General features: G+C 44.4%; 1 protein-coding gene across 14 annotated transcripts in view; it reads right to left on the bottom strand.

Moving 5' to 3' along the window:
- The window catches only part of VPS13D (vacuolar protein sorting 13 homolog D), a 115,500-nt gene that overhangs the window by 77,896 nt on the left and 13,679 nt on the right, over positions 1-23,925 (bottom strand). For 5 of the 14 annotated variants that reach the window (XM_083452028.1, XM_083452021.1, XM_083452023.1 and 2 more), the window contains 20 exons: positions 23,368-23,536; positions 22,555-22,647; positions 21,821-22,031; positions 20,897-21,076; positions 20,025-20,155; positions 19,049-19,121; positions 18,764-18,934; positions 17,731-17,861; positions 16,292-16,424; positions 13,252-15,483; positions 11,377-11,525; positions 9,008-10,051; positions 7,456-7,546; positions 6,432-6,558; positions 4,229-4,409; positions 2,851-3,033; positions 2,690-2,737; positions 1,321-1,540; positions 505-715; positions 116-287 (listed from right to left, as the gene is read on the bottom strand). In XM_083452028.1, coding sequence (XP_083308154.1) covers positions 116-287; positions 505-715; positions 1,321-1,540; positions 2,690-2,737; positions 2,851-3,033; positions 4,229-4,409; positions 6,432-6,558; positions 7,456-7,546; positions 9,008-10,051; positions 11,377-11,525; positions 13,252-15,483; positions 16,292-16,424; positions 17,731-17,861; positions 18,764-18,934; positions 19,049-19,121; positions 20,025-20,155; positions 20,897-21,076; positions 21,821-22,031; positions 22,555-22,647; positions 23,368-23,536 — 5,950 coding nt within the window. Of the gene's footprint in view, positions 1-115; positions 288-504; positions 716-1,320; positions 1,544-2,689; positions 2,738-2,850; positions 3,034-4,228; positions 4,410-6,431; positions 6,559-7,455; positions 7,547-9,007; positions 10,052-11,376; positions 11,526-13,251; positions 15,484-16,291; positions 16,425-17,730; positions 17,862-18,763; positions 18,935-19,048; positions 19,122-20,024; positions 20,156-20,896; positions 21,077-21,820; positions 22,032-22,554; positions 22,648-23,367; positions 23,537-23,925 lie in introns of all 14 variants that reach the window. The other 9 variants (XM_083452025.1, XM_083452033.1, XM_083452024.1 and 6 more) reach the window with 7 other exon arrangements.

Genomic DNA, 23,925 nt, shown 5'->3' with positions numbered 1-23,925 from the left:
TGAGAGGGCCACATTTGGCCCAGAGAGGTTCCCCACCCCTGGCCTATATTATATCTTAACACAATGCAAATATTTCAGGACAGATTTTTCAACTGCAAAAGTGCACTCCTCTCACATGTATTCTTGGGTCCTGTAAGTCATAAGGCCGCATGAATTCTTCTATCGGCTCCCCAAGATTATTTTCCAAGAGTCCACGAATTAGTTTATATTTACTCAGATCCAGGGAACAATGCACCGACGACAAGATGCCATGAACAGATATATCAGGCACCGCGTGGTTTATCTCCCTACAAAAGAAAAACGCACATGAGTCATCACAAAGTCTCGGCATCGTGAAGCTGTTCTCCAACACTAACTTAATGAAGCGATCTTAAAAACTTCACAAGTATATATGAAAAACTGACACATTGCCACATAAAGCTGAAATCTTCCAAACGCAAGTGAACTTAACTCAGGAGGGGAGGCACCCCAGTGAATGTGGAATCACGGAGTCACATAACTCACTTGTCCAAGTTTCTTTCTACTTGCAACTTCAGCCTGAAGGGTTCAGTCAAGAGGCTCCCCCTTGTCTGCCTGACAATGAAGGATGGGAAGACCAGATCAGCACTCGCATCTTCCGCAGCTTTCGAATATTCTCTTGAGTACCTTTCAGCAGCAAAAATATCCATGTCCTGCAGGTCAACCACAATGCAGTCCAGCAGGCACATTTGTTCCTCTGCAAGAGATCAACCCAAAATATTTTACTTTCCCCTGCCCAGCTCTGCAAAAAGTGCTCTTTGCTGCAGAGCATCGTTCTACATCATAAGGGCCGGTTCAAAGCCATCTCCAAGTGGAGGATGCTTACCATTTGGAGTTAACCGTCTTCGGTTACACACTTAAGCACCATGGTGGGAGGGTTTGCTATCAAAAATACAGCTCCACAAAAACACCTTTCAAAATCTACATTGAGCAGGGTACATACCCAGACCCAGGGCCTTGCAGAGCCAGGCAGAGGCCCGGCCAGGGAGATAATGTGCCCCCCCTTTTTTTTACCCTGGGGATAACTGGGTTAAAATGTATTATACAATTTTTAATAGTTCAATAATTAAATTATAATTAAAACTTCTCCGTCGATTGTGAATATGCTGACCGAAGCCCCCTTTGGAATTGGAGGCCCCGGCCAAGTGGCCTATATGGCCCCCCCTCTGTCTGGGCCTGCCAGACCACCCTGACTGTTGGATAACTTACCACATCAGTGGTAGCCAATCTGAATAGAACCAACACAAAATGAACAGGAGAAGAAGATCAATGAGTCTGTTGGTCCAGCTCTCTCCAACTTACCAGGACTGTCCGGGACTGGCAAAGTGGTCATCTTTGGTGGCTTAGCCAAAGCACTTGCTCCTGGGTCACTTTTTAGCCGACTCAGATTTGGTCCAGAAGAGGACAGTTTCATGAACAACCCTTCAGAGGAACATGATGCCGTCTTGGACTCATCAGTGCTTGCTGTTTTCTTCATGCTGTGTTTTGGGGTTCCCAGTGGGGAAGAAAACTGAACGGAATCCTGCTAAAAATGGGGGCGGTCCAAAGTTAGGGAAATTCACTGAGAGAAGCAATGGGCCACAATTTTTTTTTTTAAAAAAATAATACATCCATAAAAGGAAATGTCCTTGTTGTTTATTTCTCTAACTACTAGTTGGGCCTGAACAGATAACCTGGTGCTCTTCAGGTGTTTTGGACCAGTGATAGCTGATGTCCATTGGAGAGAACTGGACCGACAGTCTCATTGATGCTCTCCCTCGAGGGGGGACAGCTAACAGAAGGTGAAGGCAGAGTCGATGACGGGCCAAGTTACCTAAGTCTACTATTCTACCTATCCTCCTCCCTGTCAAGTTCCACAAGGGCAAAAGTGAGAGCAAGGAGGAGGAAGCTGGCAGGCATTGAACTAGATGCTAAGTAAGAAGGGCTGGCAGGTGGGAGCAAGCTGAGGTTGGTGGGGCAGTGCCCCATTTGTCATAAAGAACCAGCCTCCACTGTTTGGGGCTACAACTCCCTATATCCCCAGCCAGCACAGCTGTACTAGCAAGTTCTGGTGGGAGTTTTAGTCAGAAAGGAACCGGGCCAGCAAAAGCTGAGCTATGTCATGACAAACGAAATAGTCCATATACAGGGAGCAATTATCACTCCATCGATGCAGACCCTTACTGGAAGTGCATTTTCTTCCTGAAAAGCAGCTGCAGCTGAATATACCCTCTGCCCACTCCACAAACACTTCCTATCAGTTGTCACCCTATGATACCCGTCTCTGCTGTATGCTGCCCAGAAGCAAGGATGGCTGCACAACTCCTCCTGACTCTAGGCAAAATGGGTGATGGGGGACACAGATGGAGATGTCTTATGCCTGTGAACATTGAATTACACCACAAGCTGGCACCCACTTTCCACTGACACCTGCAAATAAGGTGAGGCACTTCTGAAGAGCACTTTGAAAAGGCACAGCAAAAGAACACCGCAAGCTAAAACCAACCCTTATGGAATTCTGCAACTAATTACTGCAGCAGTAATTGTGTCAATTATTACAGCAGCAGTGGTAGTATTTTCAGAAATATGGACACCGTGTTTTGAATGAAATGTGCATGGTAGCTGAATTCCACATGGGTTCTTAGCACAAACACCCAGCACCCTCTCTGCAAGGCAGGATGCTTGGAGATACCTCACATAGAATACGATCCTTGTAGACTCCGCCTTGCAAAATTGAGTCCTCGGGGGGGAAAGGAAAAGGGGACAGAAATATTTCAAAACAAATGCATTTTTACTGTCTCCTGAGCTTGACTGCAATGTACAGAACAGTGAAGGCAAGTACATTAGTCTTACCTTATCTTTTAGCGAAAAGGTACCAGGGGTACCCGCAAAAAGGAACCGGTTCTTGACTTTCAGTTTCCCAAGATTGGCTACAATAAGATGGTTGGATCTGGAGCTTTCAGGAATGAGGAGGACAGGAGCGCCAGCTTCGATGTCCAGAAGAACTCTGGTGCCTCGCTGGGCCTGATCTCGTACCTTAGGGAAGAGAGAGGTTGTCTCAAAAGATGCCCTGTTAATGTCATGGGTATGCTATGCCTCTCCCCCAAAAAGTCCAGAAGAGTGATTTTACAAAAAATCAAGTGATGATTTTTCGCTACTACCGCAATGCTGAAAACCTGCTACTGGTTTCAGTTAATCTCACCCAAAATTCTCATGGCCAAAATGCCAGACCTTCCAAGTCTGCCTGAATTCTACACCTTGGGGAATATCACTATTAAAATACTAAAAAAATTACACAAAATTTAGTTTGACACGAAGTTCCCCACAAGTTTCTAAACACAGGAAGCTGCCTTAGATCAGCTCAGACCATTGGTCCATTTACTCTGCATTGTCTATGCCAGTGGTTCCCAATTAGCTAAGTACCACAGATCCCCTGTTTTTCAAAAGCCAAGGCATAGACCCCTTACTTCTGAAATACTCTGGCCCCATCTGAGCTGAAGCGGAATCTCTCCAAAGCACTCAAAACTGGGGTGATTTGGGGATTTGGATTTTTAAATTTATTTATTTTTAATGGATACTATGTGTTTGCAAACACATATATATATATATACACACACACACACACACACACACACGTGTGTGTTTAGGGAAGCTTTTAATGTTTGATGTATTACATTATTTTAATATTTTTTTGGAAGGCGCTCAGAGTGGCTGGGGAAGCCCAGCCAGATGCACAGGGTATAAATAATAAATTATTATTATTATTATTATTATTATTATTATTATTATTATTATTATTATACACACACATCCCCCCCCCCCAAGGAAAATGCAAAGGCAGAAAGAGGGAGAGCTCACTGTTTATAGTCTAGCTCTCAAATCAGTGTGTTTGTTTGGGGAACAGATGACAAAGTAATGCATCGGCTCGCTATGTATTGCTGTAGACTGTCCTGATTTCTAGTTCTGCTTGCATGGAAAATGTTGTGGACATTCAAACTCAATCTTCTGAAATTCCACAAGCTACTTTCGTAGGGGCACCATTATGATGTATGCCATTATGATAAAAGAACTGTGCCTTCTAATCCTTGGCTGCCCAGGGCGGGAAAAACAGAAGGGCTATCGCAAAGAGGCCTCTCAAATTGCGGAGAAGCCTCTGGTAACCCTTGGAGAGTCCTTGTGTTTCAGAAGGAAGGCATCTCCTGCAAGCTGAAAGGAAGGCTATAAAGCATACCGTCTGTCCCTGGATTGCTGCTCTCTGCCGCCCCAAGACATCCTGCAGCTGAGTGAAATGCTGAATGAAAGACACCACTTCGGCTTGAAAGCGCTGAGTGTGGACATACTGCACCGATGCCATTTGTAGGCTGACGCGCATATCACAGCCTCTCTGCAGCAAGGGATCGGGCCGGCCGTACCTGGTGGGAAACGAGACATTCAGTGTGCTCCACGCAAAAGTGCTCAGGTGTACCGTGGTCACCTGGCTACACCAGATGACATCTTCGTAACCAGCTGCCATTATGTTTTATTGGCTGAATACTTTTCTCTTCTTCCTCATTATGAGCGGGAGTCAAACAGACCAACGTATCTTGGCTCATCGTGAAATTTGTTCTCTACCCCTCCCTTCTAGAGCAGGAAACAAGATATTCTGGTGTTACACTGAGCTCAACACCCAGCAGAATTTCAGGGGATGAGTCCCTCCCTGACAGCTGAGAACATGGAAATTTGTTCCTACTGTTCTAAACCTCAGGTGCTCAGAAAGCAACACCAAGTTCCAAAGCTCTCTGAGCAACCCTGAGGCTCAGTACAGCAACAGGAAAGTTCTGCTGTACCCCTGTGCTTCTAATCATAGAATTGTGGGGTTAGAAGCTATGGGATGTAATCCATTGGTACAGTCAAATGCAGCATTCTTCATTTCCCTAGAGTGGGCACAGGAGGGGGACATCCAGTCAGTGTAACTTCCTGTTACACTGGTCTGCAGCATCCTTCCCCTGCATGTGACCTGGGAGATGGGCTTGGCTCTGGCTGACTCCATAAAAGAGCCAATTCATGCTGCCATTTTCTCAGTCTCAGTCTTGATTTTTGCTGCCTTGTTGCTGCTCTCCTGCAGCCATTTTGTTATATTAATGTAATTTTGCTGTCTGCTGGCTCTCAGCCAGCAGCACATGAGTTCAGTCTCCCTATGAAATGAACTCACACTTTGTTTGGGCAACTACTAAGAAAAGCCTGCCTTTCAGGGATCGAATTGTGAACTGAAATGTGAGCAAACTTTTTGTTACTTTACTCAGAAAGACTCTTGTGTCTTTAAGAGGGATTAAAGGGGACACCAGGAAATAAATTTAACTAAGAGATTCAAACAAATCTGCAAACTAGCTTCCAGCTATATTGAGGGGAATCTGCTCTGCTACATCACTTACTAGTGTGAGTGAAGGACGGATAATACTTATCCAATAGATCCTTTCCTATTATCCTCAACATTCCCACAGAAGCGACCCTGAGGATCATCTAGTCCAACCCCCTGCAATGCAGGAATATGCAACTGTCCCATATGGGGATCGAACTTGCAACCTGGGCGCTATCAGCGTCACACTCTATCCAACTGAGCTATGATAATTCTGAAGGAAGCCTGATCACAAAGCACATTGTAGAAGGCAGGGATTCTCCTTGATGCTATGCTCTTGAAAAGATGTAATTGCCAGCAGTGAGTGCATTTGAAGATGTTTAAACATGAGTTGCCCAAAGCAGCTCGCAACGTTTTGGGTTCCAAGTAAAATATAAAAAACTAAACAAAAATGAAACGCACAGACAGAACCTGATGTGAAACAAGTAACATCTAGGGAAACAAGCAAAACTGGCAGGCGCTGAAAAGGAAGACGTCAGAGGCAGGCCTGAACAACAAATGTCTTCACCCTTGCGGGAGTTGAAGGGATTTCCCAGGAGAGGGCATTCCCAAGCCTGGGCAAAGCCACAGGATCAGATATTAGCAGGATATGCACCAGGTCTCTGCAGAGGACCTCAGGGAGCAGGGTGGCAGAAACTTGCAAATGACAAGGCTAATGTTGGCTTCCAGCGCCATCGCTCCTGAGGAATGAGGTTGGAATGAAGTGACGGAGTGCTCACATGGAAAGATGGACCAGACTACAGGTGAAGAACCGCTCTGAGATCTTTGCCCAGGCTTGGGAATGCTGTCACTCTCAGGGGGAACCTCTATAAACACCACACATAAATCTAATGTATTTTAGTTAGTTTTGGTCTGGTCTGAAACAGGTGTGGTAAGCCTTAGGGCTCTACAACTCCCATCATCCCTGCACACTGGCCGTGCTTCATGGGGCAACACCTGGAGGGCCAAAGGCTCCCCACACCTGGTTTGGAAGCATCAGTGGAATCCTACTGATCACGCTGAAGCAGCCTAGCCAAACAGCAACGTCTCCACCACCTACTTGTAGATCTGAAAGATGAGTGCCTCTTCGCCGCTGGTAGTGAAACGTTCCCTGTACAACTCTCCGTGCGAGGTGAGATCACTGAGGGATAGGCTTCCAAGGCTCCCTTGAAGGGCCAGATCTCCTTCTACAAGAACAGAAGATGGTTCAGACACCAACTGAGTGAGCATTCACTGCCAGCTAATTTAAAGCCATTAAAAGGGGCCAGGGAGGCGAGACCAGACATGGGTTATGAGAAATCGAAGGTATAAGTTTCATGGTGCTCTCTCTGGCTGACAGCAATAATCAAGCTGTAACTCTCAACTCCCTCCTGCTCAGCACCCCACAATAGGGGAAGGGATCAGGATTTTGAGGAAGCCAAAGAAAGAAAAAGAAAAGCCTCTTCTTTGAAAAGATATATAACGGAAGAGAAGGAGGAGGGCTGGGTTTTCAAAACTAGTAAAGCCCCGATAGGTGAATCTACCATACCAAACTAATAATAGCTGACGTTGTCTTTGCTTTCGTAATGCACTTCTTCAATTATGTACCACATAAACAACCAAAGCAAGACCGAAGGATTTTCTTGCTAACAGAATGCCCAATGTTCACCAGCAGCTCAGAGCAAAATTTATCAGCCAGCAGGTCATTTTTAGCTGTAGTTTACATGCTGCTCTGAAGTGCCTTCTTAGCAAGACTCTCGCTTTGCCACTCCAGGAAGGCCACACACCTTAGTTTCTGCTTGTGCTTAACTAAATGAACTATGGTTTAACATTACATGCAAACTGGGACATATTTGCTCTTTGCCAGATGTCAAAAAGCCATGAATTTGGAGATCTGAGTCTCATCACCAAATTCAGCTGCATGTTCCCTTCCTCCGGTTTTCTGCTTGGCAAACTGGGTATTTAGCAAGTCCAAAAGGGACGTATGTGGGACAAGGGAGCAAGGCCGGCAGTGATTCCCAAGCGTGAAAATCATCCCGAAACACAACTCTCGTTTCTATAATCAAACCCTCACCCCACAAGAAATGTAGGCAACTCACACTCACCAATCATTTCCACATGAGTGGCCAGTTTAGATACATTCGCTTTAGCAAGTTCATTGGTCGTCTTATTCAGAACTAAGGAGAGGGAATGCACCTAATAAAGCAGAAAGGATGAGACTGGAAACATGCTCAGATATATGACCTTTTCCATCCAAGTGCTACAAGCCTTCCTCCTGAATATTATTCCTCAAGGCACATTTTAAAGGTCATCTTTATGAGACAGAGATTCAAGAAATCTAGAAGGCAACAGAAGCTAGCAATACAGGTAAGAAGCACATCCAGTGGAATTTGCCTTACCATATAGCTGGCTACATACTGGGTCTAAGAGTTACTTTGACAGGAAGGCTAAATTCAAACACTACCCTGGCTATCGATTCTATCAACCACAGTTCAGAATACAAACTATGATTTGGGTGTTTGTTTGTTTGTTTTTTAAGTCAGGCAAACCATGGATTACAGTTGTTTCTTTGCTTTCAACTTCCAATTGCTTGGCAACCAGAGGAACATAGGAACATAGGAAACTGCCTTATAATGACCATTGGTTCATCTATGACCATTGGTTTACACTGTCTGGCAGCAGCTCTCCAAGAATTCAGACTGGGGACATTTTCTCACCCCTACCTGGAGATTCTAGAGATTGCTTTCTTTTGCATGCATAGCAGATGTTCTGCCACAGAGCAATGACACTTCCCCAAATAGGGGAAGCCCAGGTTCAGTGGTCTCCAGAAACAGGGGGACAGCTACAACAATGGCCTGTCAGTATTAAAACACTGAACCAAATCATAAACAAACCATGGTTTACAAAGCCACGTCAAACCAGTTTCTGATTCTGGACTGAGAGCTAATTATAAGTCACAGTTTGCAAAATGACACAGCAAAGGATAAATCTCCTTTAACAATGGTTTGGCACGATGTCTGAATCAAGCCAACCTTCATGTCTCCAACTCTCCTTCAGAACTTTTGTCATCTGAACAATCAGTCCTGAATTGTGGCAGGACTTCAGTTGGCAAGGGGAGGCCATTGCAAATAGCAGGCAGAAAATGTGATGATTCCATTCAGGACCAAAAGTGGAACAAAGAGTGAATGACCCCTCGTGCCACAGTCTGAACTCATGTCCTACCCATCCATGGCACCAGCTGTTTTATTTCTTTTTAAAAATCAGCTATGCAAGAGCAAACCATGATGCACTGGCTTAACAGAAGACTCTGCCTCTGTCACAAGATATCTGACAAGTGCAGAGCTTGGAAGAAAGCCACTTTTCTTTCATTTATTCTGCTGTTTAGAGAAGTGAAGCTCCTGGTTTGAATCCAACAAAGCTCTACTCAAGAGTAGTAGACCCAATGAAATGGAAGTGCCCCTTGGCCATGTCCCTAAACATCAATAGGTCTACTCTGAGTATGATTAGCATTGGATACAACACAGTTTCTCTTCTCCAAAGTGGCAACCCAGAAGAGTCTACTGGGAGTCCTACTTGCCAAAGGGACAACCTGGCAAGTAATCACTGCATGAAGACATAATTTATGAAGACAAACAGGACCCCCTGCCCCTCTCGTACCTTCAGATCCAGTTTGGTATTTAGAGAGTCCTGGCCTTCCGAGGCTGACAATACATTTGCCTCTGATTTAATGGTATGCTGCACATCTTCAGGCTGTGACTTCAAGCTGTGATTCTCAGCAGTGGAGCCAATCCCAAAGAAGTCCAGTATCACCACCCAAGTTTGCAGAGTTATCAAAACATCCAAACAGTTAAAGTCAACATCCACAATACGGTTGATTCTGCCATAACTAGTAGAGAACTCCGGGTGCTTCTTGTCCACCAGCAACATGTTGATGTGGACCAAGGAATCGTCAAAGTCGCTCTTCCCGCAAGGTGTAGCTGTCCTTTCGGCGGTGGGAGAAGGGGGCGGTGTTAACGGATAGCCCGAGTCTGCATCTTCTTTGTGCCTTCTGTGGGAGACGCAGGTGGGCCGCTGATACAGCTGGAAGACATTAGGAGCTTCCTCCATATGAGAAGGGAGGGAACGGGGCATGTCTGGATATTCCACATTAGACACGGACGGACAAGACTGGGAAAGGTACTCCTTGTGTGCTAAACTGGATGGTTTGGGTGCTCCGCGTGACACCATGAGGTTCTTATACAGAGAATCTGGATTCTTCTCCAGAAGATCCTCCATCAGCAGAGAACGTAAGGCAATCTGAATGGATAAGGTATGAGGGTGGTCCTTGGCAAACTCAACGTCAAAATCCTGAAATTTCAAGCTAACCAGGCCTTGTGCCCCAAGCGTAAGGTCACCACTCAGCTGAACCTGGAGCTCTGAAATGTGAAAGGTGGCTTGTATTTGAGTAAAGGACTGTGCCACTTCCTTGACAGGCACAAATTTGTTTGAAGACGCAGAAAAGCTGGAGTGACTGAAGAGCCCGTTTTCCTTCCTGTCGGTGGAAAAGTCCGTGCTCATGCTGCGGAGCGATACTGATGGGGAGCTAGAGCTGGGATACGGGGAGGATGGAAAGCTGGGTGGTGGCTTGGTCAAATCTTCATTGCAAACTAAGTTGTCAAGGGTTTGCAAGACTTGCTCATACACATGTTTTGCCAGCACCACCTTTAAGGGAAAAGATGTGCATTTTAAAAAACTTTGGAAACTGAGTTTCAAGAAGTCTGGTGATACTTTCAACCACATGTATCATGCTTCTTCTGGCAGGAGAATAGGGCTGTTCAGATGAAATTCTCCCCACTTCTTCAGTGAACACGAGGTGGGGCAAAGATGGTTCACTGGAACTTACCATCCTCTGCTGGATAAAGGGACCCAATTACTGCTGGACTAATGTTTCCAACTTATCAAGACAGAAAACTCGTCAAGAAATCTGCATGTGCTCCTCTTCTGCCTCTCTTCCAGGAAACCTCAGCTTAGTTTCCTGTGTAGCCTAGATCAGAAGTCCTTTTGTCTCTTGCCTATTGAGGAAAAAAATCTCTTCTCTTACCTTTAAACTAATCTTTCCTTAGCTTTAAACTAATCTTTCCCGTCACCTCTATTTTCTTCCACAGCTCCTCTGCTGTTGCCAAATTGTTTCTAGATAGGCAGGAATCATAGAATAGAATCATAGAATCATAGAGTTGGAAGAGACCACAAGGGCCATCGAGGAGAGAGAAGGACTTCTGGCCTAGGCTAGATAGGAAACAAAATTGTAGTTTCCTGGCAGTGGAATGTATGTAAACTACTTGAAGAGTTTCCTATCTAGGCAACTTGGAGGCATTAGCCCAGCAGCAATGGGCTCCTGGACCAGGAGAAGAAGAGCCTAACTACGGCTGCCAGTCCCAGGCCTATGCATTAGTGAGAAAGAGCTCTCTACACCTGCAGGATGGTGGAGGTACCGTCAGTGAAGAATTGTGGCCAGCAGGTACATTAGCCTGGAAGCAGTATCATTCTGTAAATGCATAAGGGGAGTTTCTTCCAAACAGCCCTTGTTAAATTATTATTCACACTAAACTTCATGCTACAAAATCAGCTAGAGGACAGTATGCAAGACCATACTTTTATTGCAGGCGCTTGAAACTGCTCCACAGAGAGAGACCTCTTTGTGAATTACAACAAAATAGACGGAGGAGTTAAAGGTTATCACACAGGGACCACTCTACAGCATTTTAAATGTGTTGGGGGGTATTGTTTTGATTTGTTTTAACTATTTATTTTGTGCTTTCATCCTGTATTTTTTATCTTGTGAACCACCCTGAGATCTTTGGATGAAGGGTTGTATATAAATATAATCAATAACTAATAATAATAATAATAATAATAATAATAATAATAATAAATAATGCAGCATATGTACCACTGAGAATCCTGGAAGTACCAACCAACCAACGGCATCATAGTCATCTCTATCAGGAGGACCACTACCCAAAATTAGAAACAGAAGTGTACTCTACCCGTAGAGGGTTGACAAATTTCCCCTCGATCCGCATAAGGCTTGAAATTTCAACATCATCGTTCATGGAGAAGGCCAACTCTGCATCGCTCTCTACTGGAATCTTCTCCAGTTTGAACTGGATAGTAGCATTATTCAAAATATGAAACGCTGCAATTAAGGAGCCGTGTGTTCAACGTTATTAAGGTCTGGATTAACAGTCACATTATGCGTTATGATCTGATAAAGACCAGAGATGGGTCACCCATGATAATAATAATAATAATTTTATTATTTATACCCTGCCTACCTGGCTGGGTTTCGCCAGCCACCCTGGGCGGCTCCCAGTAGACTAGTAAAAACATGATAAAAACACTCCAGGCTATAGGTAGCAGCTTTACCAGCCAAGATGGAAACCTTGATTCCAATTCTGTTGCTCAAACTCACATGCTGAAAAAGTGCTGCCTGCTACAATCGTAGCAGCCTGCATTATGGAAATTAGTGATTACAAATCCACTCGGTAAAAACCAAAGAAGAGCCCAAAGAATCCCACAAGTGGAACCAGAGCACAAGAGAGATCTCGCCCCACCTGGAATTCCCGGCAATGGATATAGTCATCGCAGATAGCAGTCACTGACAGCCTGATCCCCCATGAAATTGTTTAATTCTCTTCTAAAGCCATCCAAATTTGTGTCCATCACTATGTCTTGTGGGAACAAATTCCACACTTTTAACTACACTTGAACTACAGTGGTACCTCTGGTTACGAATTTAATTCGTTCCAGAGGTCCGTTCTTAAGTTGAAACCATTCTTATCCTTTAGCTTTTGCTAAAGGTGCCTCCCACTGCGCATGCGCCTCTGGCGCATGACGTCCTCTTGCATCCCAGGGCAAAGTTCACAACCAGGAGCAACTACTTCCAGGTTAGCGGAGCTCAGAACCTGAAGCGTGCGTAACCAGAAGCGTTCATAACCAGAGGTACCACTGTATGTGCTGGGAACAGTACTTCCTTTTGCATGTCCTGAATTTTCCAATGTTTGGCAGTGCACAATTCTCAATACTGGGGCTTTTGTCCGTGCTGAGGTTTGCAAAAGTTTAAAAAAAAGAAGCAGAAGTCTCTCCTCCTGCTACTAACTGTAGCCCAGTACGAACAGAAGACCATGCTCGCCCACAGCCCTGAAAAATTCCAGAGGTTTCTGGGAAGAGATGACAGTCAAAGTTGGTTCCCTTTGACTATCTTCTCTTTCCAGAATCCTCTAGAAATACAAAGCCATGCTAAGCTGTGCGAATCGGTTAATAATCAGTAAACAGTTGAGAACTTTTGTGTCTAAAATTACTTCAAAATGGGAAGAAGCTATAGATCGGTGTTTCCCAAACTTGAGGTCTCCAGTTGCTTTTGGACTACAACTCCAGTGGTCAGAGTTGATGGGATTTGTAGTCCAAAAACAGCTGGAAACCTAAGTTTGGAAAACACTGCTATAGATGAAAGAAAACACCAATTACTACTTAATACAAGGGTGGGGAACCTTTTTTTTCCCAGTCCGAGGGCCACATTCTGTGCAACCTTCCAGGGGCCACATGCCAATGGTAAGCAGAGCATCAAATGTAGATTTCACCTTTGTGCAGTAGGCTAGCTTTTTATACACACACCCCTCACTTTACCCTCCATTCTGGCAAGCAAGAAGCATTATCAGGGCACATTAAAGCTAGGCAAAAACTCCCAAGGAGACTGTGATGCAAGATCAATGAAGAGTCCCAGACAGAGAGGCCTAAACATCTGCATGTGGTCCCTGGACCCAAAGTTCTCCACCCCCTGACTTAGATTGACTGCATGGTTACCAACAAATCCGTAGCTCTGACAAGTGGGAGCAAACGAGCCCAAGCCTTGTTTAACTCACCATGGCCTTTATGTAAGGATTCAAAGAAATCGTGCCGAGTGAACTGAGGATCTTCCTGGCTGCTTCCACTGCTGCTAGCAATGCCTGAAGGAGGATGCAGTGCATCTGGCATCTCAGAAGAAGCTTCTTTCTTGGCTGCTAAATGGCTGCTGTTTAGAGAATACATTTTAATATCTCTGATTTCAACTTGAAGCCTATCACTTCTCAGACTGTCCTCTCCGGCCACAAAATTCTGGATCGATATTTGCCCTAAATGCCCCACCAGCAGCTCTGGGCTGCCCGGCTTCCGGGGTATGGATACCACTGGGGATTCAATGTTCACATTCAAAATAAGCTTGATCGTTTCGGTTTTGAAGCGCACCGGAAAGACTTCCTCCCCTTCGCTGTTTTCCAAATTGAAGGGGTCCCTGGACCGAGGCGTTGTATCGAACAGAGACACCATTTCGCTATACTCTGCCGTCTTCGTGGCCAAGACGGTGGTCACTTTCGTGGCTGCACTCTTCAGCATGCTGCGGAAGTTCTCCTCCAGCTCGTCCATGGACAAGGTGATCTCTTTCAAGAACTTAGCCGAGTGGTTGTAATGCAGCGAGGCCATCCTGAGCTGGAGCGAGCACTCCTCTTTCGACTTCTCTGAGAAAGTGAAGCTCAAGGCGTCAGGAAGGCTACTGGCATCGTCGAACTGGAGAAATGTAGGCTTGAAGGAGCCCGTGACGTGGGTGAGGTTTTCATACCGCATCATATTCCCAATGCTTACGACATACTGGTTTTTCATGCTGTCCAGAGTCAGGTCCATAAGATGCAAGCAACCCAGCGAGCCATTTATGTCCAGCCTGCTGCCCATGGAGACGTTCACTTTGGTTCCGCCAATGCTCGCCGTTGCAATTTTCCGGCCAAGTTTTTCTCCGTTCGCCATCGTAACCGTCCTAAGGAGAAGGACGTTTAACCAGTGGATGTCTACTGCTACCTCTGTACTCTGGGCGTGGGTGGTCTGGAAAGTTTCCTGCTCCCTGAAATGCCTTTCTGCATCGGTCATGAGTGGCTGAGGACTCGAATCGTCTTTCTCCTTTGGGAAGGACTTTTGGAGAAAGCCAATCAGTTCAACGATCGTCTCCGGGTTGAGAATGATATCCAGGTTGTTCATCTGGACCGATATCACTTGGAGAGTGCTGTCCAAGTTCATGGAGGGGCACTCTGCACTCACAAACTGGTATTCCAACTTAATTAAGGATTCATCGTCCTGTGGGAAGCTGCCAGGCAAATCACTTGACGCCACAGCGTATTTCTTGGTCGAATGCACCCTGTCGGCTACACGAGCCTCATCGAGCCCACCGACAGGGGACTGGGCTCTGCTGTCCCGGAGGCTTCCTGTTGGAACATCGAAACTGAGATTCTTGTGAGAAGCCATCAAGAGGTCAAAATCAGAACCGTAGGTTTGCATAGTGTCAACCAGCAGCAAGCCGTGGACTGTGAGGGAAACTTCTGCGTCGTAAGGCCTCTTCACAAAATGTGCGTTCGTGCCGAAAACCTTGAGGACGGAGATATACCGGCCATTGCTTTCAACGGCTAATTGCATACAGTTAACTTGGAACTCTGCTAAAAGCAGCTGCGACTCTACAAGGACTTCCTTAGTGTGTTGCTCTACCACCATCACGCTCTGTGTTAAATTCACCACAGAGCTGTGCAAACTTCCGCGCTGGTCCAGATCTGAAAATGTCACCTCTTTGCCTATCTGCGAAGTGCCCGCAATGTCCGTATCAGATGTGCTCAGCCTTCCAAAGCAGTTGTTCAGAGCCATTATTTTATCCTCGTTGATGTGTATTTTCAAATCGGGCAGATTCCCAGACAAGACGGCTCCCGGGTACTTGGGATCAGAGGTGTAGATCAACCTGCGTTCCAGCTGCAAGTGGACGTTGAATTTCTCCACCACATGGGTTGGGCCGACATCACTGTCCTGGGCATGCTTCCAATTGTCTTTCACTCGGCCGACCATGATCTGCAGATCCATGAATGACAAGCTGTAGGTCTCATACATTTTTTTGCTCATCATGTGCGCCTGCAACTGCGCTTCACTGATTTCTACCCCCGTGAACTTGAGAGTTTTGTCCTCGCCAGCCACACTAATTTCAGGAGGCGGGCTGCTTGGAGGGGTTGCAAGAGGTGTTTTATACTCATCGTCGCTCAGGTCACTCAGCTCTGAAGATGGACCACCCGAGCTCCTCTTTTTGTGCTCCTCTAGAAGATTGAGAAGACAGGAGAGAGAAGTTTATTCAGGTATTCTCTCTTTCTCAATCTTATGCTCAAAGTCTATCCATGAACAAAGCCTGTCTGCTGCAACTGGACAGTGCCAATCCTGAATGTATTGGATTTGTGACCATTATGCTCATTTGCCTTCAGTAGCAGAGAAGCTCCCCTGGATGAAGTATTAATTGCCTCTTGTCTATTTTTTGGAAATTCTGCAATGTGCTAAGTTTATTTTACTCTAACTACAGTGGACGCTCGGGTTGCGAATGTGATCCGTGAGGGAGGAACATTCGCAACCCACAGTGTTCACAAACCGCAGCACCACGTCTGTACATGCGCAGGTCGCGATTTGGTCCTTCTGTGCATGCGCGAGCACCAAAACCCAGAAGTAACCCGTTCCTGTACTTCCAGGTTTGGCGTGGTGCGCAACCCGAAAATGTGCAACCTGAAGTGTCTGTAACTCGAGGTATGACTGTATACGTTGGAATCTCCTCTGGGTCAATATGAGCAGAATTCATGGCATAAATATGTGTAATTAGAAAAGAAACTGGCATAGGAACTGAACTCCTTGATGCTTCCAGGATTCTGGTTCCTTGCATTCTAAATCAGAATAGTCAGTCACAGTTTTAGCTGTTTTTTCAAAAGGGTTGGTTTTTTTTTTTTAAGGACTAGCACTGGCGATACCCCACAGATTCTCTTCCTATTCAAAGCATTTTGAATAAAATAACAATTTTCTGATTTCAAGATTAACAGGCATGCTCCTCCACCATCATCACCCTACTAAAAGTGTAAACAGTACCTTGTGTGTTGGTAAGCAGCATTCTTCCCAAATCGATCACTACTAAAACTGGATCAGCAAATTTAAAGTCATCGGGGAAGATCACCTGAGGAGCAGAAATATCAAGGCACACTGTCCAGCGCTTGCTTTCTTCCTGAAAAGAAAAAAATATTTTAAACAGAAGTTTATTTATTATGTATAGGTCCAATAAGATTGCAAGAAAACAGCTGGCCCCAAATACTACTAAGGAACATTATAACATATAGCATTCATATTATGTGCAAGCCTCTGTTCATTTGGTTTTGCTGTTTTCATTTTTGCTTTATTAGCTATTGTCATTTTTATAACTGCAATCATAAAAATAAAGCAGTAGAAATGAACAGCTAATAACTGCAAGAGCACTTTATGAATTTTATTTATTCAAGAAGCTGAATATTATCCAAGTTGCGTACGTAACAGGGTAAAACAATTACCAATAACATATAGTTTAAAATCAGCAAAATTTAAAACCAAGAAAATTTAACTTTCATCTGGTTGAAATGAAAAGGGTTTTAACAGGCATCTAAAACATATATAATGAAGGTACCTGCCGAACGTTTATTCAGAGAGTTCCAAGGCACACAAAAATTAAAAACAGCACTGACAAATCAGTATAGAGAGACAAAATGAGTGGCTAATGCTTGTGTAACAAAAACATCTTCATAGTATGTCCGAAGACAACCAGAGAGGAAGCATGTCCAATTTTCCTAGCAAGAGACTTGCACAACCAGGTAGCCACCAGTGAGAAGACTCTGGGTTATAACCAATGCTATTCCTACACAGAGCAGACTTACTGAAATAAATGGACATGACTAATCTAGGCCCATTAATTTTAGTAGGTAGGACTTAGTTCAATACAACCCATCCTGGGATCCACTAACCATCACCCGCTCTCTGGAGCAAATCAGAGGTATTGACTAAGTGTATAGGAATAAGCAAATCTTCAGCTAACTTGATGCTAGGCTATTTTAAGGGCTTTCCCAACATTTTACCCAAAAATAATCCAGTCAGCTACTGTAACTGATGCAAGATCGGTATAATTTGAGCCAACTCTTGTATGGGAAGCCACCTTATCTACACAGTGACTGGCAGCTGCTCACCAGGAATTCAGGCAGGGAACATTGAGAGCCCTACCTAGCAACCTTTCCTGCATGCAAACCAGGCGCTCTGTCACTGGTTCTGCTATTCATATCCCAGCCAAAATCCAGGCCAACCATAGTTTGCAAAAAATAAATAAAAAATCCATGCAAATTTCCCCCCTTAGTATACCACATTTTATACACTCGATTTTTCAAAGTGTGTGCATGTCCATTGGTCCTCTCTCCCTTCTGATCCAGAGACCGACATTACATTAAGCTACTTTTGTGCTGATACACATAGATGCAAAGAGGACAAGTCACCATCCTTTGAAATCCCCTTACAATGAAATCCCCCACAAGCAAGCGGTCGATGGTTTGCCTGATTTCGGCTTTCGTCTGCATTTTGAGCTTGTTGTACTGTCTCCTGGCAGCTGCAGCCACTCTCAGCTCCAGCTCAGACTGGCATCCGAAACCTGCACCAAGAGACAGACAGAGGTGGATGCCACAGTTTGCTTACACTTCAATGGTACAGAAAGGAAAAAAGTAACAATCAATGGAGATAAGTTTCATAGGCGGGGAAAAAAGGGGGGGGGAGAGATTTCCAAGTTAAGGCTATTTTCCCTCTTTTATGAGCATAAGGAGTGTATCTCTCTAACTAGGCAAATAGTGTAACTGACAATTTGGGAGTTGTCTCTTCTTAATTCTAAAATAAATGTTCTATGCAGGAAATGTCCGTAATTGAGAAAATTTCCTCTTCCCGCATCCGCCAAGTCATTGTTAGAAGCCAGTCACACATTCCATTCGGACTTTATGAAGATAAAACAATGCTCACAGAGGACTCACAAGCCACCGCAGATGTCATTTATGTGCAAGAAACACCCTATGCTCACAAAGTTATTTCTCTCCCAGGTTTGGCTCCAAGAGGATAATTAGTAATTCACCCCTTGCTGGAACTCTGCAGGTAAGAGCTGAACAGCCATCTGCCGATGGTAATCTAGCTCTTGATTTCTTGCACTGAGATGCTCTTATTATTCTATGCCTCTTACTCTCCCCGGGGGCTCAAAGTCTCCCAAACACTTGATCTGGAAAATCATCCAGGAGTCAAGTCCGCTCAGGAATACTTTATGATGACCACATCAAGGTAACGTAAGAAAAATTCTAACTTGGTGGCCGTCACAATATTGGGGCATTGAGTTCCAGAGTTTACATATAAGAAATCTCATTCAATTCTTATTAGCGCACATGCATTGTACGGAATAAATTCTTTATTGCTACTTTGACAGTACTTAAGTATGAAGAAAGAAAAAAAGAAAAAGGAAAGGAAAGGAAAATAAAGAAATGTAATTATTCTAGCAAAAAAACAAGAAAGGTTAACCTGAGGTATGAACCCTTCCCTTGTAGAAGAAATCGGCTACTTTCTTAATGGCTTGTGGATTGTAAATAATATTTAGAGGTCGGGTACTGACTTCCAGACGTCTCTCAAAATTGCTGCGAACTGGGTTTCTCTCATACAGCATCTCAAACACTGGAACAGCAGCATCAGCAGCTGAATCAAAACAGAGCACAAGAGAGATCAGCAATGATGCCACTGACGCGCACAGCGCTCGGGTGTATTTTCAGTTGTTAACGATAGATTTGCTACAAAAATGAGAAATGTTACCAGCGCTTTCATTACTCGTGTCTGAAGAGGACGTCTGGAGACCAATGGAAGAGACACAGCCGACTTCTTTTTGCTGATGAGAACAAGAAAGATATTATTATAGTTTATTATTTATTGCATTTATATCCCACCTTTTCCTCCAAGGAGCTCAAGATGGAGTATGTAGCTCTCCCCCCTCCACATTTAATCCCCACAACAACCCTGTGGGGTAGAATAGTCTGAGAAGCAGTGACTGGCCCAAGTTCACCTAGTGAGAGCTTTATGGCCAAGTGGAAATCTGAACCCTGGTCTCCCAGGTGCAAGTGCAATGCTCGCACTGCTACACGAAACTGGATCTCGCCACACTATACCCTGTACCCTGTACCCTGTGTGTTATGTCTTTCAACCTATTCAAAACAAAACGTTCTACATTCTGTTGTAATTTCTATCATTTCCTGAGCTTATTGGTACAACTAATGGCCTTGTGGAATTTTAATAATGACAGCTGCAATCCTAAACACATACCCCCTTGGAAGCAAGTCCCGTTGAAACCAATGGAACTTATATTCAAGTACATCCTTTTCAGATTGTGTGATCAAATTCACAAATAGAAGTCAGAATGAAAATACTTTTTTAAAAGAATGCCCCCCCCCCTTTTTTGGCAATCTTTCAAGCTTAAGGCAAATCATTAAGGTATGGGTCACTAACCTGTGGACCTCCAGATACTGTTGGACTATCAACTCTTAGCAACCCTGATTTTGGGGCCATGCTGACAGAGGCTCATGGGAGTTGCAGTTCAGAAGAACTAGGGGGCAACAGGCTGGCAAAAGCTGCTCTAGCAGATGTGCCTGCAGCGCAACAGCTGGATAATCCTCCCCCCCAACTCACTTTAGCAGAAAACTGGTTGTCCCCCGACCCCTTTTATGAACACAATGTAACATATATGTTAAATTCCAAGTTCTGCAACAAATCATGTTATTGGCACAATTCAACATACGGGGTTAGGGAAGACAAGGACAGGAAATATGGTCCCTTCCGTCGCTAAGTCTCGTAGGAAGAGGCTACCAAGCTGAACCTTGAAAAGGGAAGAATTCCTCCGAGGAAGAGATTCTGCTAAGATGGTTACGCCTAGAAAAAGAAGCACACAAAAGCCGGTGTCATGTTGACTAAAAATGGCATTGATCTGCTGAAAAACAGAAACAAGGAAGATAAATGCCCCTTGACAGCAAGGTCTAACACATCTTGTTTGTTACAGCTGCTGCTGCAATCATATCTGTTCCATATGATTTTTCCCAGCAGTGCAAGTGAGAGTCTGCTTCAAATCCAACCTATGTGAAGGCACATTGGCCTACATAAGGAACAGGGCCTTTTCTACTGCGGCCCCAAGGAGAATGCAACCAGAACATTCTGTTTGGTTGCAAGAGCCGTATTAAAGAACTGGCAGTGTCTGGGCTGTCACCAATAAATGTTAGGTTGGCTCCGTTGTGGGCCCTATCCGAGCACAGAAAATCATCCACATATAATTGAGGGAACTGTGTTGGGGGGCAGGTCTAAAGCTACCAAAGGATTGTCAGGGATACTGATGTATGGCTAGTGCAGGGAACACACCACGTCCTTGTATCCCACTGACATTTACTTATTGCCTGGTAAGGTGCCTATTTTGAGCAGCGCACTGTTACTGCAATTCTCATCAATGCCACTACTTCCTGATGGCATGTGATGTTCAAGAGCAGAAGAGACTGCTTGGAAGGTTTTCCTGCATTAGAAGTGTTTAACACTGCACTAGTGGATCCCCTGCACCACTGGAGATTCCAGTTCATAATTTTAACAGAAAGAGGCTTCTCGCACGTGCACACACACAACCAATACCTGAAAATTCAAGCTGCATGAAAGCTCTTTCATGGGGCTGCAGGCCCTTCTTCCCAGCATGTAGCAAAGTGACAGAGCCACCTTGCAGTTGGAGATTTAACTTTGCCAAAACATGATCCCGCTTTGTGAAGGTGTTTATGTTGGAGACGTCCGCAGCTGGATCAAAAAAATCATCGGCACCTAATAATACAAGGAGATGAAACAGCAGAGACTTTAGAAAATGCAAAGCACTTGCAAGCAAATCCGCCCAACCTTAACTACAAAGTGAGAGCTTCTGGCCATTAATTGTGCTGTTGGGTTTTTTTGAGGGGTTTTTTAATGAACACTACCGCACAAAAAAAGCACAAAATAATTATTTTTAACAATGAACAGAAATCCTTGCTTGGCCCAGACCCCTATCTCAGAATTTAAGATGGCCAGATGGAAGAGAGCCTGCAGAATCAGCAGAAAAGTCCACCAGATCCTTCTGGATGCCAAGACAACTCATATTTTGCCAGAGGTAGATCATTTTAACAGATGTGGAACAGGTTTTAAACTGGCAAGAGCCAGGAGTGGAACAACACAGCTCCCAACTACATCTAGTCAAAACAGGCTCTTACTGGTTTTCCAGCATAATCAGCATAGATATGTATTGTCCATGTAGTACACCACAACTACACGGTTTTAACACACATTTTTTATAACGTTCCAGGTCTTGTTTGTTGTAGGTGGGGGTGGGGGGAGTCCTTATTCTGTACAGTGTGGCAGCACCTTCACCAAGAGCAAGGATGGAAAACCTGCAACCACACAGGTCCTGTTGGGACTCCCGACTCCCATCACCATAGCCAACGAACGAGGGATGATGGGAAATGTAGCCCAACAACAACTGGAGAGCCACCAGTTTCCCACGACTGATCTAGAGCTTCAGGATAAGTTTTCCCATACCAGCAACATCGTCCGGTCTCCACTGTTCAGATGTTTCCGAAAGCAGTCCTTCGAAAGATTCCGTTTTGAGGGCTTCCTGAGAATCGCTGTACCAGCCTCCCCACCCAGGAAACCAGGACTGAAGATAGCGAAGCATTCCGCTGCTGCTAGTATCCGATTCAATTTCAATCGTTTCCTCTGAGGAATCGGTCAGCGGCTCCTTGATGCTCTGCTTGAAATGAGGAAAGGTATGATTCTTTTTTTAAAAAAGAGGAATTTAAAAGGTGCTGCTAATCAGAACTATTTTCTCTTACTGTTATTACATGCCTGGAGTGAATGCATGATTGACCTGCTTTATCCCTGCTCTGTCCAAACTGGTATTACCAAAAAACAAAAAAGGAGATTAGAATAGCTATGGAGAGCTCCAAGATTTGTGCAAGAACCAAAAAAAGATATACAGGGAGGGGAAATCTAAGGGGACAAAGAAGTAAACCAAACACAGCCCAAAGTGTACTGGAGAAACTTCACTAGCAACAGGGGATTATTATTTTTTTGCTTTGTATCTCACGCTGAATAGTGGATAAATGAGATTCAAACAATGCATGAAATCAAATCAATAATTCTGATGTTATTTCACGTGCTTAAAGTCACCGCTCTCAGACGTTTCCAGGTTGGGTTGGTTTTCTGTTTGCATCATTAGCAGCTCCAAACCCCCTAAGGTGCTTCTAAATATTGCATCTCATAAAATCTCTAACCTCAGCGAGTTCGCAGAATCTATTGTACACTATCTCACGCAAGATTTTCAGCTCCTCAAATGTCTGTTCATCCTCAATGCGCTCTATCTCCTCCTGCAGGCAGAAAAGGAAATGTTGGCAAATAATCCAGAAAGCTGAAAGACTCAACTCTTCATTCAGATAGCCATTTCTTTTCTTGAAGGAGCCACTTAATCTGAAGTTATGAGAATTAAGCTTTGAAATCACAACACCAACTTAAGTAAATGGCCCAGTCTGGATGCAAGGCATCTCGGTTTATTAAGGAGAAAGATGCATGAGCCTTGTATGCATGAACACCACCCCTCAACTCCTCAGTGTACCATACTTCCAGATTTCTGCTATAGTTACCTATTACATTCTAACTGGGAAACTATGTTACAATGATCGGAACCCATTATTTGAAGGTGGTTTCAAATCCTGGTTTCAAACGGCACTCAGAGGCCTACTGCCTCCGACACTGGAGGGAGGTGATAACGAACTCCTTGGAGTCTCTGTAAATGCTACTTCTCCAGATGTTTGGGACTACATTTCCCATCATCCCTGGCTAACAGGACCAGTGGTCAGGGATGATGGCAATTGTAGTCCCAATTGTAGTCCCAAACATCTGGAGGGCCAGAGTTTGCCTATGCCTGAATCCGAACAAAGGTAAGCTCTAAAATGTTTCCAACAGGCAACAACGTATATATATTTTAAGCCACAAAAGGTCTACAACGGATTATGATTATACATGCCAGTTGAGGAGCTATAATCTCAAAATGATGGCTAAGATACCGTAGCCCAGCTGTTTCCCAATACCTGCTCCTCATCAGACAGCTCCACTTCTTTCAACTTCTTGTAATACAGATCTGTGTACAATACAGCATCTTGGGCCCGATGCAACACGAAATCCCAGGAACAGCGTTCCCTCTGCTCTCTGATCTCCGCAATGTGTGCATTCAGAGCAAAAAGCCACCACTCCCGGCAGCTGAAACATTGCAAATGAATGTAATTCTGGTTATTATTATTATCATCACTCTTTCATTCATTGCCTTCTAACCCACTGCCTCAAGGTATTTTACATGCAATGTAATTAAAAGTCAAAAAGGAAAAGCAACACACACATTTTAAATGAGACTAAAATTCTAACAAGTGGACACTCATGGTTAGCAGTTATCCCTCAGGCTGCAGAAAGATGCAAGAAAAGGATGAACTACAAATGGTACTACAAGGCTCTTGCTTGAGGCAGGCTGCAGGTCTAAATGGGAACACCTTAGCCAAGGAAACACTCTAGCTGGTATTTCGTTTCAGGCTCCCCACTTGTTCAATTCTATCTTCATTAACCACTGTAGGAGAGACCCTACAGCCTGCAAGATA

This window comes from Podarcis tiliguerta, assembly GCF_965153285.1.
Source record: "Podarcis tiliguerta genome assembly, chromosome: 8".
NCBI lineage: Eukaryota > Metazoa > Chordata > Lepidosauria > Squamata > Lacertidae > Podarcis > Podarcis tiliguerta.
This window is presented reverse-complemented; position numbering and strand designations above follow the sequence as displayed.